The sequence below is a fragment of the Diabrotica undecimpunctata genome, unplaced genomic scaffold (assembly GCF_040954645.1).
Source record: "Diabrotica undecimpunctata isolate CICGRU unplaced genomic scaffold, icDiaUnde3 ctg00000715.1, whole genome shotgun sequence".
Classification (NCBI taxonomy): domain Eukaryota; kingdom Metazoa; phylum Arthropoda; class Insecta; order Coleoptera; family Chrysomelidae; genus Diabrotica; species Diabrotica undecimpunctata.
Window position 1 is genome coordinate 4,818 of NW_027311974.1, and position 15,183 is coordinate 20,000.

The 15,183-nt window shown below is 34.7% G+C and overlaps 9 protein-coding genes and 1 non-coding gene across 10 annotated transcripts; 5 read left to right on the plus strand and 5 right to left on the minus strand.

The window, feature by feature from the left end:
• Positions 1–460: 460 nt before the first annotated feature.
• LOC140431402 (histone H2B) lies at positions 461–937 on the minus strand. The gene has a single exon (XM_072519337.1). It carries the CDS (start codon positions 880–882, stop codon positions 511–513), a length of 372 nt encoding a protein of 123 aa, XP_072375438.1. The 5' UTR covers positions 883–937; the 3' UTR covers positions 461–510.
• A 141-nt stretch (positions 938–1,078) lies between these two features.
• Positions 1,079–1,664, plus strand: LOC140431391 (histone H2A). Its single transcript, XM_072519328.1, has one exon. The coding sequence runs from the start codon at positions 1,134–1,136 to the stop codon at positions 1,506–1,508; it is 375 nt and encodes a 124-aa protein (XP_072375429.1). The 5' UTR covers positions 1,079–1,133; the 3' UTR covers positions 1,509–1,664.
• A 491-nt stretch (positions 1,665–2,155) lies between these two features.
• LOC140431396 (histone H4) lies at positions 2,156–2,572 on the minus strand. The gene has a single exon (XM_072519332.1). The coding sequence runs from the start codon at positions 2,518–2,520 to the stop codon at positions 2,209–2,211; it is 312 nt and encodes a 103-aa protein (XP_072375433.1). The 5' UTR covers positions 2,521–2,572; the 3' UTR covers positions 2,156–2,208.
• Positions 2,573–2,617: 45 nt separating this feature from the next.
• LOC140431390 (histone H3) lies at positions 2,618–3,234 on the plus strand. The gene has a single exon (XM_072519327.1). The coding sequence runs from the start codon at positions 2,776–2,778 to the stop codon at positions 3,184–3,186; it is 411 nt and encodes a 136-aa protein (XP_072375428.1). The 5' UTR covers positions 2,618–2,775; the 3' UTR covers positions 3,187–3,234.
• A 392-nt stretch (positions 3,235–3,626) lies between these two features.
• Positions 3,627–4,598, minus strand: LOC140431388 (uncharacterized). The gene has a single exon (XM_072519325.1). The coding sequence runs from the start codon at positions 4,512–4,514 to the stop codon at positions 3,765–3,767; it is 750 nt and encodes a 249-aa protein (XP_072375426.1). The 5' UTR covers positions 4,515–4,598; the 3' UTR covers positions 3,627–3,764.
• A 1,684-nt stretch (positions 4,599–6,282) lies between these two features.
• LOC140431394 (histone H2B-like) lies at positions 6,283–6,768 on the minus strand. The gene has a single exon (XM_072519330.1). It carries the CDS (start codon positions 6,704–6,706, stop codon positions 6,335–6,337), a length of 372 nt encoding a protein of 123 aa, XP_072375431.1. The 5' UTR covers positions 6,707–6,768; the 3' UTR covers positions 6,283–6,334.
• A 129-nt stretch (positions 6,769–6,897) lies between these two features.
• LOC140431392 (histone H2A) lies at positions 6,898–7,381 on the plus strand. The gene has a single exon (XM_072519329.1). It carries the CDS (start codon positions 6,953–6,955, stop codon positions 7,325–7,327), a length of 375 nt encoding a protein of 124 aa, XP_072375430.1. The 5' UTR covers positions 6,898–6,952; the 3' UTR covers positions 7,328–7,381.
• A 491-nt stretch (positions 7,382–7,872) lies between these two features.
• LOC140431395 (histone H4) lies at positions 7,873–8,282 on the minus strand. The gene has a single exon (XM_072519331.1). The coding sequence runs from the start codon at positions 8,230–8,232 to the stop codon at positions 7,921–7,923; it is 312 nt and encodes a 103-aa protein (XP_072375432.1). The 5' UTR covers positions 8,233–8,282; the 3' UTR covers positions 7,873–7,920.
• A 57-nt stretch (positions 8,283–8,339) lies between these two features.
• Positions 8,340–8,937, plus strand: LOC140431389 (histone H3). The gene has a single exon (XM_072519326.1). It carries the CDS (start codon positions 8,483–8,485, stop codon positions 8,891–8,893), a length of 411 nt encoding a protein of 136 aa, XP_072375427.1. The 5' UTR covers positions 8,340–8,482; the 3' UTR covers positions 8,894–8,937.
• A 423-nt stretch (positions 8,938–9,360) lies between these two features.
• On the plus strand, positions 9,361–9,479 carry LOC140431406 (5S ribosomal RNA). The gene has a single exon (XR_011949663.1). It is a non-coding gene; the product is annotated as a 5S ribosomal RNA (ribosomal RNA).
• Positions 9,480–15,183: the final 5,704 nt, after the last annotated feature.

The window sequence follows — 15,183 nt, forward strand, 5'->3', positions numbered from 1 at the left end:
ACTTGAAAGATTTTGACAAAGTAATAGAAGATCCTTCCAGTCCACAGTGTAAGATAGCACGCCTAGAAGACCAATAATTATCAGAAAATTCGTTTTGTATAAAATAAACATAAAATTATATTATGAAGTTCATTTTTATTAATGCCATATAAAAAACGATCGGTTAAATAATTTTACAGCATTCAAATGAGAATACTTATATTTATAGCGTTCAAAGATACGTTTCGGAATCTACAATACGTAGTTTTATTTTGGTCTAAATAAATTAATGGCTAAAAGATAAAAAATTACTATTTATAACTTCGTAGCAAATGCCAGTCAAATCTTAGGAAGTATTGCTCTCAATTACTTTTTTAACTGACAGTTTAAATTTAATTTTTGCCGGTATAACTCTCAATATTAAATGAAACTTAACTAATTCCGAATAAATTATTTTTGTCTCTCACATACGCATAAAATTGTGGTTCTAAAAAGAACCGTTTTTTATATTTGTAAGATGAAGTAGTGGGATTACTTAGAACTTGTATATTTAGTAACAGCTTTGGTACCTTCACTGACGGCGTGTTTAGCTAACTCTCCAGGAAGTAATAGACGTACGGCGGTTTGAATTTCTCTGCTTGTAATTGTTGACCGTTTATTGTAATGAGCTAAACGAGAAGCTTCAGCAGCGATTCTTTCAAAAATATCATTTACAAAACTGTTCATGATACTCATAGCCTTACTGGAAATACCAGTATCAGGATGCACTTGTTTCAATACTTTATAGATGTAAATGGCATAACTTTCCTTCCTCTTACGCTTCTTTTTCTTATCGGTCTTGGAAATATTCTTCTGAGCTTTTCCTGCTTTTTTAGCAGCTTTACCACTAGTCTTAGGAGGCATTTCGAACACAGAAATTGACGTTTACTCTTTGAAAGTCGAACGAAAACTAGTCGGAGCTAAATTTTGAATTTGCCTTTTATCATCAAATGAGTAATCGGCGTAAGACCCTCCCACCAGCGCTTGCGCGCGCCCTAATCTTTTTGAAAATCTGATTGGTCCGAGAAATAATATAAAAGTGGCCATTTTAACTTTGAGGGGATCAGTCTTCATTTGATATCCAAGGTATATTAACGCAAGTAGAAATCTAAAAGATGTCTGGACGTGGTAAAGGAGGCAAAGTTAAGGGAAAAGCAAAGTCCCGATCAAATCGTGCTGGTTTACAGTTTCCGGTAGGTCGTATTCATCGTCTATTGAGGAAAGGCAATTATGCCGAAAGAGTTGGTGCCGGAGCTCCTGTATACTTGGCAGCTGTTATGGAATATCTAGCTGCTGAAGTTTTGGAATTGGCAGGAAACGCAGCGAGAGATAACAAGAAGACCCGTATAATTCCTAGACATTTACAGTTAGCTATAAGAAATGACGAGGAATTAAACAAATTGCTTTCAGGAGTTACCATCGCCCAAGGTGGAGTATTGCCCAATATACAAGCAGTATTACTACCCAAGAAGACCGAAAAGAAAGCTTAAGATCTGTACTATTTTCCCTTTTTTATACAACCCGGCCCTTTTCAGGGCCACATAATATTTCACGTGTGAGTTATATTAATTCTGCTTGTTAGTTGATTTCAAAATACTTTTTGTAGATTATACACAACTTTAATAATAAAGTGGCCAATTACTAAATTTTGAGTTTTAGTCATAAAACGCCCGAACATAGTCCCCTTTACGCCCTTTATATCCGCCCGTTGGCTCATAGTGCTATATTTCTACTTGTGTCGGGCCTAAACAGCCACAAAGCCGTAAATATCGAAACGAATGTTGTCACTTTATTTATTAAAGGTACGAATACATTTACTTCACGCATATTACTGAATTTTAAATGTAACAAAAACACGCACGGACTTTTTGAAGTAGTTGCATGTGTTCTGATAAATTTCAGTCACTTTAGTCTACCATTCAATCAACTTTCGTGGAATATTTCATGTAGCTACAAAACAAAAATTAAAAAATTGGTTATATCTAGGCCATAGGCATGATATGTATAGCGAATTTATTCATCTATTCGGCGTGAAAAATATATTTAGGAATAATACACAGCAAATAAAAATAAGACAGATACTGATAAGTTTCCCTGAAAAATTGTTTTAGTATGAATTCTATACATAAGCAATTAATTGTGGCTCTGAAAAGAACCGTTTTTTAAATAAGTTGATGGTGTTATTATAAATTAACCACCAAAACCGTACAAAGTACGACCTTGGCGTTTAAGTGCATACACAACATCCATAGCAGTTACTGTTTTCCTCTTGGCGTGTTCAGTATAGGTAACAGCATCTCTAATAACGTTTTCCAAAAATACTTTCAATACACCTCTCGTTTCCTCATAGATTAAGCCAGAAATACGTTTTACTCCTCCTCGACGAGCCAATCTTCTGATAGCAGGCTTGGTAATACCTTGGATGTTATCACGCAAAACTTTACGATGACGTTTAGCGCCACCTTTTCCCAAACCTTTACCACCTTTTCCACGTCCAGTCATTTTTACGGTAAAATAAGTGTCGACGTACTTGTGTTACTAAAACCGTTTCACGACGGACGATGGTTTTATCGTGTGAATCGTTGACACGACACACCTCCAAATCGAAAACCGACCAATGGTATTAAAGAGATTACAATTCAAAATTATTTAGTCGACCAATAAAAATTAAGATTGCCCCTCTCTTGAGCCCGCAGGTATAAAATTGTATAAAAGGGAAATGCAATTTATTTGTAAGCTCAGTATACGCGAGAAATAATGGCACGTACAAAGCAAACAGCCCGAAAATCCACTGGTGGTAAAGCACCACGTAAACAGTTAGCAACCAAAGCTGCTCGTAAGAGTGCGCCTGCCACTGGAGGAGTTAAAAAACCTCATCGTTACAGGCCAGGTACCGTAGCTCTTCGTGAAATTAGACGTTACCAGAAAAGTACTGAATTACTTATCAGAAAACTACCTTTCCAACGTCTTGTTCGTGAAATCGCACAAGATTTTAAAACCGATTTACGTTTTCAGAGTTCGGCAGTTATGGCTTTACAGGAAGCGAGTGAAGCATATTTGGTAGGTTTGTTTGAAGATACTAATTTATGCGCTATTCACGCTAAGAGAGTCACTATTATGCCTAAAGACATTCAGCTAGCCAGGAGAATCAGGGGTGAAAGGGCATAAACAAATTTAGAAGACATATTACAAAACGGTTCTTTTCAGAACCACAAATATCTGCTTGTGTAAGGTTATTTCTTTTAAGAGTACTTTTATTCATCTCCCCTTACCATAGTTAATGTTATAGGTTTTTTTCTGATATATTTATAATGAGGTTGTTTATTACGGATAACCTTATAATAAATATGTGGACAAATATAAGTATTAGATACGTTTTTAATATTATATACAATTAGGCGTTACTTTTTTGAGTTAAAAAGCTTGTTTGACTAAAGAAACTTTACAAATGGAAAAATATAAAATAGCGTAAGGAAAATTTCTGTTTATATTAATGAAAATTAGCTTCAACATAAATCGTCAAAAAGCTTATTTAATTGCGAAAGAATAATGGAAAGTATTAAAAATGAGTAAATAAAGGAGAATATCAAATACGATTCTAAAAGTAATTAAAATTAATTAACTTATATTTTTTAGTAAAATTGCTCTTAATCATAGATATGAAATTTCTTACATAAGTAGATATAAATTGTGGCCCTGAAAAGGGCCATTTGTTTTTAATAATTCGAAGATATTAATTAGTCCAATTACTTCTTCTTCTTAGGAGCAGCAGCTTTTCTAGCTTTTGGTGAACTTGCAGCAGCCTTGGCGGTCTTTGGCTTAGGTGCCTTTGGTTTTTTCGTAGGACTGCCTTTACTTGATTTCTTCGCTTTTGTTGGTGTTTTTACTTTGGCCTCTGCAGAAGTCGGAACTGCGGATGAAGATGACGCAGTTTTAGGTGCTGACTTCTTTTCAACTTTCTTCGCCTTTGCCGGCTTTTTCTCTGTCTTTGATGCGGCTTTTTTAGCCTTTGTCACTTTCTTTACAGATTTTGCCTTTTCGCCTGCAGCAGAACGTTTGGCAGCGGCGGCAGTTTTTTTCGGTTTAGTTGTTCCTCCAGCTTTCTTTTTTTCTGCGGAACTAGGCTTTGCAGATCCAGAAGACGACGATGAGGTAGACGCTAACTTGAAAGATCCTGATGCGCCTTTTCCTTTTGTTTGCACCAATGATCCAGTAGCAACTGCAGCTTTTAAATATTTTTTGATGAACGGTGCAACTTTTTCAGCATCTACTTTGTAATTTGCAGCAATATACTTCTTGATAGCTTGAAGAGAAGAACCACCTCTTTCCTTGAGCCCTTTGATAGCATTGTTCACCATTTCAGACGTTGGAGGATGAGAAGGTTTTGCCCGTGGATTTTTTGCCTTCTTTTCCTTTTTGGATGGCGAAGATGTTTGTGGCGTTCCAGATGCCGACGTAGCCGAAGCGGCTGATGATTGGTTTTCTGTATCTGCCATTTCGTTGTAGATATAAACAATCTTAAGTTAATATGCGGTATGTAACGATTCACTGACTGAAGAGCGAAAACTAAACGCTTACAAAATTTTCGAAGGTTTTTAACGAATGTCGGCCGGACGGTAAACTGAACTGTAGATAAGTAGAAAATCGAGAAAGTCAAATATTCCAGATGTGTGTGTGTTTCAACTTCATTTTTACGGTATTTTTTTATTTTTAAAACGAGATATAAATAAGAAAGGGTGAAAAATCTTTAAAACGTTCTTTAAATAATATAAAAAATTGGAAAAGAATACAAAAACTGGTTACCCAAGCTTGTTAGGAAGGCTCAAAAAACTAGGTACGTTCTTTCTGACCAGTTGTTGGCCTTTTACCTTTCAATATTTGAACAATATATAAGGAAAATCTACCATATAGACTATTTTTACAAATTTTCAACTATCTGCTTTTGCAATCACCATACAAGACATTGCAAACATCAACCGTATCAGAGTAAAATACGTATCTAACTATGCATGTCTACCCTCGTTGCTGATAATCGACAGTCATGATGTTTCATATGTTAAGGATAGTTCCAAATTTGTAGTGTTTAAATTAAATTTAATAATGGGTACAAAATAAAAAAAAATATCCTGTATCATCATGCAATATCAAACACTATTGTTTATCTTATACAGTACTTTATTTGGCTAAGAGTTCACTACACTTACATTAGGTTAAAATAACAAAGAATAAGCATTCACAATAATACAATAAGTTTAACAAATTATGTTTAATGAACTATAAGTTTAATTAAACTTCCATATTTAATCCTACTTTTAATGGGATAATTCACTTGTCTTTTACTTTTCATAATTAAATCTATTCAGTCCCAAATTTGAAATTTCTACTACGTCCATCACATTTAATGCAGTTTATATTTGAATTATTGTTGTTTTTCAATTAATATTACTTCGATAAAACACATATTTGTTTTTCAAATAGACCCCTCCCATCTTGAACGTTTTTACACTAATATAGCAAAACAACAAAGTCATTGTGAGTGTCAATTCTCATCCTTCTAAAACGAAAATCGAAATATAGGTATAGTAGATATTTTGTGAAACGCAAAAACGTAGAAAACATACGAAACTATTGAACGTATTGAGCAATAAGTACTGTTAAAAGTGAAGGAGCCGTTTGTTGTAGTTACAAGGTGAAGTATTAAAATTACTTAGAACTTCGGTACCTTCATTGTTGGCGTATATAGCTAATTCTCCCGGAAGTAATAAACATACGATCGTTTCAAATATATCGAAGGCAGATTAATTTACAAACAGATTAAATTCACTATTCCGAAAACCTTGAGTTTACAAGAAACTTCTGTCTTCCAGCCTGGAGATAAATCAGGTCATGAAGTTGTAAATTATTTTTGATTTAGTCAGTCAAAATTTAGGCGGAGGCGTAAAAAACCATTGGCTTAACAAAAAAGTTCAGTGTTCCAGCCTGGATATAAAGCAGGTCATGAAGTTGGAAATTATTTTTTGGTTGTGAGTCAGACTCTAAATTTTGGCGAAGGTGCGTCCCGAATTTTTAAATTTCCATTTAAAACCTATTGTAGAACCAACAGAATTTTAACCCGGTTTAATTTTTTACTTGGTAATACAAATCGACCTGATTCAGTCAATCGAGTGACCAGCTTGCATTTATATATTTGTTAAAAAATAATTTGAAGTCGATTAGCTTCTTTAGTTGTTAGATTATTTGAACGTTTCTCACATAATCATAAAATTGTGGCTCTGAAAAGAACCGTTTGTTATATTTATAAAAGGAAATATTATAATTACTTAGAACTTGTATATTTAGTAACAGCTTTGGTACCTTCACTAACGGCGTGTTTAGCTAATTCTCCTGGAAGTAATAAACGTACGGCGGTTTGAATTTCTCTGCTTGTAATTGTTGACCGTTTATTGTAATGAGCTAAACGGGAAGCTTCAGCAGCAATTCTTTCAAAAATATCATTTACAAAACTGTTCATGATACTCATAGCCTTACTGGAAATACCAGTATCAGGATGCACTTGTTTCAATACTTTATAGATGTAAATGGCATAACTTTCCTTCCTCTTACGTTTCTTTTTCTTATCGGCCTTGGAAATGTTCTTCTGAGCTTTTCCTGCTTTTTTAGCAGCTTTACCACTAGTCTTAGGAGGCATTGCGAATAAATTGACGTTTACTCTTTGAAAGTCGGACGAAAACTAGCTTCCGCGACTTTCAGTTTTTTTTTATAATAAAATGAGTAATACGGCGTAAGCCCCTCCCACCAGCTCTTGCCTGCGTACCGATAGGTCTGAAAACCTGATTGGTCTGAGAAATAATATAAAAATCGCCAATTTAACTTTATAGGGGATCAGTCTTTACTTGATATCCAAGGTAAATTAACACAAGTAGAAATCTAAAAGATGTCTGGACGTGGTAAAGGAGGCAAAGTTAAGGGAAAAGCAAAGTCCCGATCAAATCGTGCTGGTTTACAGTTTCCGGTAGGTCGTATTCATCGTCTATTGAGGAAAGGTAATTATGCCGAAAGAGTTGGTGCCGGAGCTCCTGTATACTTGGCAGCTGTTATGGAATATCTAGCTGCTGAAGTTTTGGAATTGGCAGGAAACGCAGCGAGAGATAACAAGAAGACCCGTATAATTCCAAGACATTTACAGTTAGCTATAAGAAATGACGAGGAATTAAACAAATTGCTTTCAGGAGTTACCATTGCCCAAGGTGGAGTTTTGCCTAATATACAAGCAGTACTGTTACCTAAGAAGACAGAAAAGAAAGCCTAAGAGCTGTACTATTTTCCCTTTTTATACAACCCGGCCCTTTTCAGGGCCACACAATATTTCACGTGTGAGTTTAAAGTATTCTATTCGGTATCGTTGTTTTTAGAAGTAGATTATATACGTTTGCTGAATTATAATACGCGTTAAATGTAACGAGCAATAGGCAAACGTATGTACATATATTTCATAAGTATCAAAATATTTCTGTTAGTTTTTGAAATAATATAATGGGATAACTCATGCATATTTGAACTACTTTCAATTCATCATTAAAATATCGTTAAGTATAGAACGAGCTTTCATGAAAACTTTTCGTATAAGACGGTATGTATAGCTAGAAGGGACACATTGGTTTTTTCAATCGATGGGAAGTATATTTAAGGATACTATGCGGGAGACATTACCAGTTTTTACCAGACAAGACAGTTTTCTTGGGATTTTATTGTAAAGATTGTCAGTATCGTGACACGTACGTGCATGAATTTCTATGCATTAAAATTGTTTTAAGAATGATAGTAAATAATGAAATTCTATACATTTGCAATAAATTGTGGTTCTGAAAAGAACCGTTGTTTTAAGAATCATATTCATAGCAATTAACCACCAAAACCATATAACGTACGACCTTGCCGTTTAAGTGCATATACAACATCCATAGCAGTTACTGTTTTCCTTTTGGCGTGCTCAGTATAGGTAACTGCATCTCTAATGACGTTCTCCAAAAATACTTTCAATACACCTCTCGTTTCCTCATAGATTAAACCAGAAATACGTTTTACTCCTCCGCGACGAGCTAGTCTTCTGATAGCAGGCTTGGTAATACCTTGGATGTTATCACGTAATACTTTACGATGACGTTTAGCGCCACCTTTTCCCAAACCTTTACCACCTTTTCCACGTCCAGTCATTTTTAGGGTAAAATTAGTTTCGACTTTCTGGAAAAAACAACTGCCTATGCCTAAGGCTTTATACCCGCAATTTCAGTCATTGACATGCCTCCAAATTGAAAACCGACCAATGGTATTAAAAAGATTACAATTAAAAATTATTTAGTGGACCAATAAAAATTAAGATTGCCCCTCCCTTATCGCCACATATGTCCTATGTATATAAGCTGGTAGGTAGCACGAAAAACTCGGTATACGCACGCGAGAAATAATGGCACGTACAAAGCAAACAGCCCGAAAATCTACTGGTGGTAAAGCGCCACGTAAACAGTTAGCAACCAAAGCTGCTCGTAAGAGTGCACCTGCCACTGGAGGAGTTAAAAAACCTCATCGTTACAGGCCAGGTACCGTAGCTCTTCGTGAAATTAGACGTTACCAGAAAAGTACTGAATTACTTATCAGAAAACTACCTTTCCAACGTCTTGTCCGTGAAATCGCACAAGATTTTAAAACAGATTTACGTTTTCAGAGTTCGGCAGTTATGGCTTTACAGGAAGCGAGTGAAGCATATTTGGTAGGTTTGTTTGAAGATACCAATTTATGCGCTATTCACGCCAAGAGAGTCACTATTATGCCAAAGGACATTCAGCTAGCCAGGAGAATCAGGGGCGAAAGGGCGTAAACAAATAAAATATATTATAAAACGGTTCTTTTCAGAACCACAAATATCTGAGTGTGTAAGATTATTTCTTCTAAAGCACTCTTATTCACTTCCGTTACTCACTTTTCAAAGAATTTATATATGATTTATTTTGTTATATTTTCGGTAAAATTGAGTCTTGATCGGAGATATGAACTTTCTTACATAAATAGATATAATTTGTGTGTGGCACTGAAAAGGTCATTTAATTTTAAAAATTCGAATATATTAGTCCAATTACTCCTTTAATATTTAGGATATCTTTTTCACATTTAGAATACTTAATTATATATTTAATGTTCCAAGTTGATATGATGAGAAGAACTCATAAGTTTAATTTCACGTAGGAGAGGTAGGTAAAGAAGATTTAAAAAGCATAACTGTCCTTAATCGTTTGTATAATTTGCTCACCTAATTCATTTTGATATCAATTTGTTTCATTTATAATCGGCAACGGCCATACCACACTGAATATACCGGTTCTCGTCCGATCACCGAAGTCAAGCAGTGTCGGGTGCGGTTAGTACTTGGATGGGTGACCGCTTGGGAACACCGCATGTTGTTGCCTTCCTTTTTTTCTTTTTTAATTTTTGATATTATTAATAATAAAAAATCCATTATACAAAAAGCGAACGCTTACACATTTTACTGAATTTATTGCATCATAACCGTGCGAATGGAAGTGCATAAAATGTTAGCGGTTTTCGAAATATTGAATTAAATCCGTTTTAAAAAGATCGGCCTATAGTTTTGCTTTCGTATGGCTCCAACCGTATTAAATTCAAATATCAAAGCATATTAAATTGTACTAGATTATATAAATATAAGCGCCATCTGTTCGTGTTTATTGTGAATTACTGTTGTAATACTTTCAGCCATACTTCACAGACTTTTGGATAGCTGGCACACTTTGGAACTCTCAATTTAAAATATAAATGGTATGTAATAATTACTAAATTTAATATTTTTAATACTATTAAGTATATAAATATTAAATTTAATACCTTTTTAATACAATTAAATATAATAAAACACAATTATGTATATAGAAAATACAAACAAGTACAGTTAAACGATTGGTTTACAATAAGTAGTAAGCGTTTCATAGGTAATCGAAACAAAATGTAATCAGAGTACATATATGCGGGATATATGCCTCTAAAGCCCAACTCCTCCGGCAAACTATCGACAGTGTGTATACTGCTAGTCAAAAGCCGATCATTTAATGATAACTTGATGACCTGCTTTACTGTTCAGACTGGAACACTGAAAGTTTTTCTAAAGTGAAGTGATTTCAAAATATTGAATTGGATAAATTTAATCCTTGATGGCCTGCTTTACTCTTCGGGCTGGAATACTGAAATTTTTTGTAAAGTGAACGGATTTCAAAATATTAAATTTAATGAATTGAATCTCGCGAGTTATTATTAAAACTTAATATGATATTCGAAATATTGAATTAAATCCGTTTTAAAAAGATCGGCCTATAGTTTTGCTTTCGTATGGCTCCAACCGTATTAAATTCAAATATCAAAGCATATTAAATTGTACTAGATTATATAAATATAAGCGCCATCTGTTCGTGTTTATTGTGAATTACTGTTGCAATACTTTCAGCCATACTTCACAGAGTTTTGGATAGGTGGCACACTTTGGAACTCTCAATTTAAAATATAAATGGTACGTAATAATTACTAAATTTCTTATTTTTAATACTATTAATTATAATAAATATTGAATTTAATACCTTTTTAATACAATTAAATATAATAAAACACAATTATGTACATAGAAAATACAAACAAGTACAATTAAATACAGTTAAACGATTGGTTTACAATAAGTAGTAAGCGTTTCATAGGTAATCGAAACAAAATGTAATCAGAGTACATATATGCGGGATATATGCCTCTAAAGCCCAACTCCTCCGGCAAACTATCGACAGTGTGTATACTGCTAGTCAAAAGCCGATCATTTAATGATAACTTGATGACCTGCTTTACTGTTCAGGCTGGAACACTGAAAGTTTTTCTAAAGTGAAGTGATTTCAAAATATTGAATTGGATAAATTTAATCGTTGATGGCCTGCTTTACTCTTCGGGCTGGAATACTGAAATTTTTTGTAAAGTGAACTGATTTCAAAATATTAAATTTAATGAATTGAATCTCGCGAGTAATTATTAAAACTTAATATGATATTCGAAATATTGAATTAAATCCGTTTTAAAAAGATCGGCCTATAGTTTTGCTTTCGTATGGCTCCAACCGTATTAAATTCAAATATCAAAGCATATTAAATTGTACTAGATTATATAAATATAAGCGCCATCTGTTCGTGTTTATTGTGAATTACTGTTGCAATACTTTCAGCCATACTTCACAGAGTTTTGGATAGGTGGCACACTTTGGAACTCTCAATTTAAAATATAAATGGTACGTAATAATTACTAAATTTCTTATTTTTAATACTATTAATTATAATAAATATTGAATTTAATACCTTTTTAATACAATTAAATATAATAAAACACAATTATGTACATAGAAAATACAAACAAGTACAATTAAATACAGTTAAACGATTGGTTTACAATAAGTAGTAAGCGTTTCATAGGTAATCGAAACAAAATGTAATCAGAGTACATATATGCGGGATATATGCCTCTAAAGCCCAACTCCTCCGGCAAACTATCGACAGTGTGTATACTGCTAGTCAAAAGCCGATCATTTAATGATAACTTGATGACCTGCTTTACTGTTCAGGCTGGAACACTGAAAGTTTTTCTAAAGTGAAGTGATTTCAATATGTGTTGTTCATTAAATATAAGATAATATTAGATACGCATTAAGTGAAAATTAATACTTAACTGAAGCATTTTCCTTATAACTTTCACACATTTGTTCTGGCTAATTGGCTTAGTTCCAGTGCCATAAAACAAAACACACACACACACACAGTGATTTCAAAATATTGAATTGGATAAATTTAATCGTTGATGGCCTGCTTTACTCTTCGGGCTGGAATACTGAAATTTTTTGTAAAGTGAACTGATTTCAAAATATTAAATTTAATGAATTGAATCTCGCGAGTAATTATTAAAAATTAATATGAGGATGGTGTGTAGAATAGCCCGATTAATGATATTGATTTAATATCGACCAAGGTAAATGGCGGTAGCAGATGTTATTAACTTCTAATCGCGCCTGGGAAATGGCGCGATTAGATTATATTAACCTAATGTGAGGTTAGTGTGTGATGGATAGCCCATGATATTGATTTAATATCGACGAAGGTAAATGGCGGTATTAGATTTTATTAACTTAATATCTGCCCTGGTATTAACCTAATATGAGAATGGCGTGTGGAATAGCAGCCCGATGAATGATATTGATTTAATTTTGACGAAGGCAAATGGCGGTAGTAGATGTTATTAACTTCATTTCTACCCTGGGAAATGGCGCGATTAGATTATATCAACCTAATATGAGGTTGGTGTGTGGAATGGCCCGAGTAATAATATTGATTTAATTTTGATGAGGGCAAATGGCGGTAGTAGATGTTATTAACTTCATTTCTACCCTGGGAAATGGCGCGATTAGATTATATCAACCTAATATGAGGTTGGTGTGTGGAATGGCCCGAGTAATAATATTGATTTAATTTTGACGAGGGCAAATGGCGGTAGTAGATGTTATTAACTTCATTTCTACCCTGGGAAATGGCGCGATTAGATTATATCAACCTAATATGAGGTTGGTGTGTGGAATGGCCCGAGTAATAATATTGATTTAATTTTGAAGAGGGCAAATGGCGGTAGTAGATTTTATTAACTTCATTTCTACCCTGGGAAATGGCGCGATTAGATTATATCAACCTAATATGAGGTTGGTGTGTGGAATGGCCCGAGTAATAATATTGATTTAATTTTGACGAGGGCAAATGGCGGTAGTAGATGTTATTAACTTCATTTCTACCCTGGGAAATGGCGCGATTAGATTATATCAACCTAATATGAGGTTGGTGTGTGGAATGGCCCGAGTAATAATATTGATTTAATTTTGAAGAGGGCAAATGGCGGTAGTAGATTTTATTAACTTCATTTCTACCCTGGGAAATGGCGCGATTAGATTATATCAACCTAATATGAGGTTGGTGTGTGGAATGGCCCGAGTAATAATATTGATTTAATTTTGACGAGGGCAAATGGCGGTAGTAGATGTTATTAACTTCATTTCTACCCTGGGAAATGGCGCGATTAGATTATATCAACCTAATATGAGGTTGGTGTGTGGAATGGCCCGAGTAATAATATTGATTTAATTTTGACGAGGGCAAATGGCGGTAGTAGATGTTATTAACTTCATTTCTACCCTGGGAAATGGCGCGATTAGATTATATCAACCTAATATGAGGTTGGTGTGTGGAATGGCCCGAGTAATAATATTGATTTAATTTTGATGAGGGCAAATGGCGGTAGTAGATGTTATTAACTTCATTTCTACCCTGGGAAATGGCGCGATTAGATTATATCAACCTAATATGAGGTTGGTGTGTGGAATGGCCCGAGTAATAATATTGATTTAATTTTGAAGAGGGCAAATGGCGGTAGTAGATTTTATTAACTTCATTTCTACCCTGGGAAATGGCGCGATTAGATTATATCAACCTAATATGAGGTTGGTGTGTGGAATGGCCCGAGTAATAATATTGATTTAATTTTGACGAGGGCAAATGGCGGTAGTAGATGTTATTAACTTCATTTCTACCCTGGGAAATGGCGCGATTAGATTATATCAACCTAATATGTGGTTGGTGTGTGGAATGGCCCGAGTAATAATATTGATTTAATTTTGACGAGGGCAAATGGCGGTAGTAGATGTTATTAACTTTCTACCCTGGGAAATGGCGCGATTAGATTATATCAACCTAATATGAGGTTGGTGTGTGGAATGGCCCGAGTAATAATATTGATTTAATTTTGATGAGGGCAAATGGCGGTAGTAGATGTTATTAACTTTATTTCTACCCTGGGAAATGGCGCGATTAGATGGGCGCCCCCGAAGAAAATGGCTGGAGTCGGCAAAAGAAGATCTGAAGTCGCTGCGGGTACAAGAGTGGAAAAACTTAGCACAAGATAGAAAGAAATGGAAGAAAACCGTTGAAGCCTTGGGCCTTTGAGCCTATATATATATTGAATTTAATGAATACAATCCTTGATGACCTGCTTTACTGTTCATGCTGGAAAATGGAAATTTTTTGCAAAGTGAACGGATTTTTGCTGGGCATAGAATAAGATGGGTCAAAGTGGTATCCAACGTCACTAGAAGACAGGACCTTTAGAAAAATACCTTCTAAAAGATCGGCTTTTGATATACTGAAGTTATTGCATAATTTGAGAAACGATGGTTTCAGGGGCTGGAATTTTTAAAGTGGGAAAAACTAAAAAAAAAATAAAATTCGATAACTTGGAAACCACTGGACTTAGGGGAAAAATTCTTTCACAGGTCGATGCAGGGCACAAAAATGTTTCAACTATTTCAAAACGATGGTTCTAGGGGTTGGGGTGTTAAAATGGCGAAGCAAAAACCAAAAAAAAAACGGATATCTCGGAAACTACTGGACTTAGGGGAAAAATTCTTTCACTGGTAGGTTAGGTTCGCAAGTAGGAGTTAGAAAATGTAATTTTTTTTTTTTTTTCATCATCAGTGTGAGCCCTACCGCACTCACTAACACTTTTTTTTTGGTAAATCTGAAAAATTTTACCACGGTTGGATAGACACTAAAAAGACCTTTCAAATGATATACTGCAATATAACATAGCGTATCCGTACGATGTACAGTGCATAAAAGAAAAATAAAAAAATCCCTAATTTTAAAACCGATTGCTTTAAGAGAAATATGTTTAAGGGAAAAAAACTTTTACCACGGTTGAACAGGCAATTAAAAGACCTTTCCAATGATGTATTGCAATATACACATAGAGCTACATATACCGATACACAGTTCATCAAATGTGAGTAAATTATTGCATTTAAAAATCTGTAAATATATTGGCGTCAATTGATCAAACCGTCCTGTTTTGCCTATTTCGGATTCACCTCCTGCCAGTACTCCTAGTGCTGAATTCCCATGCCCAGGGAATCCACCTCAGTCCTCCAGGGCCTCGCCTCGCTGGAGTATTTGCTACTACCACCAAGATCTGCACCGACGGCGGCTCCAGACGGCCTCACGGCCAGCCCTTTCCCACGGGAAAAAAACTTTTACCACGGTT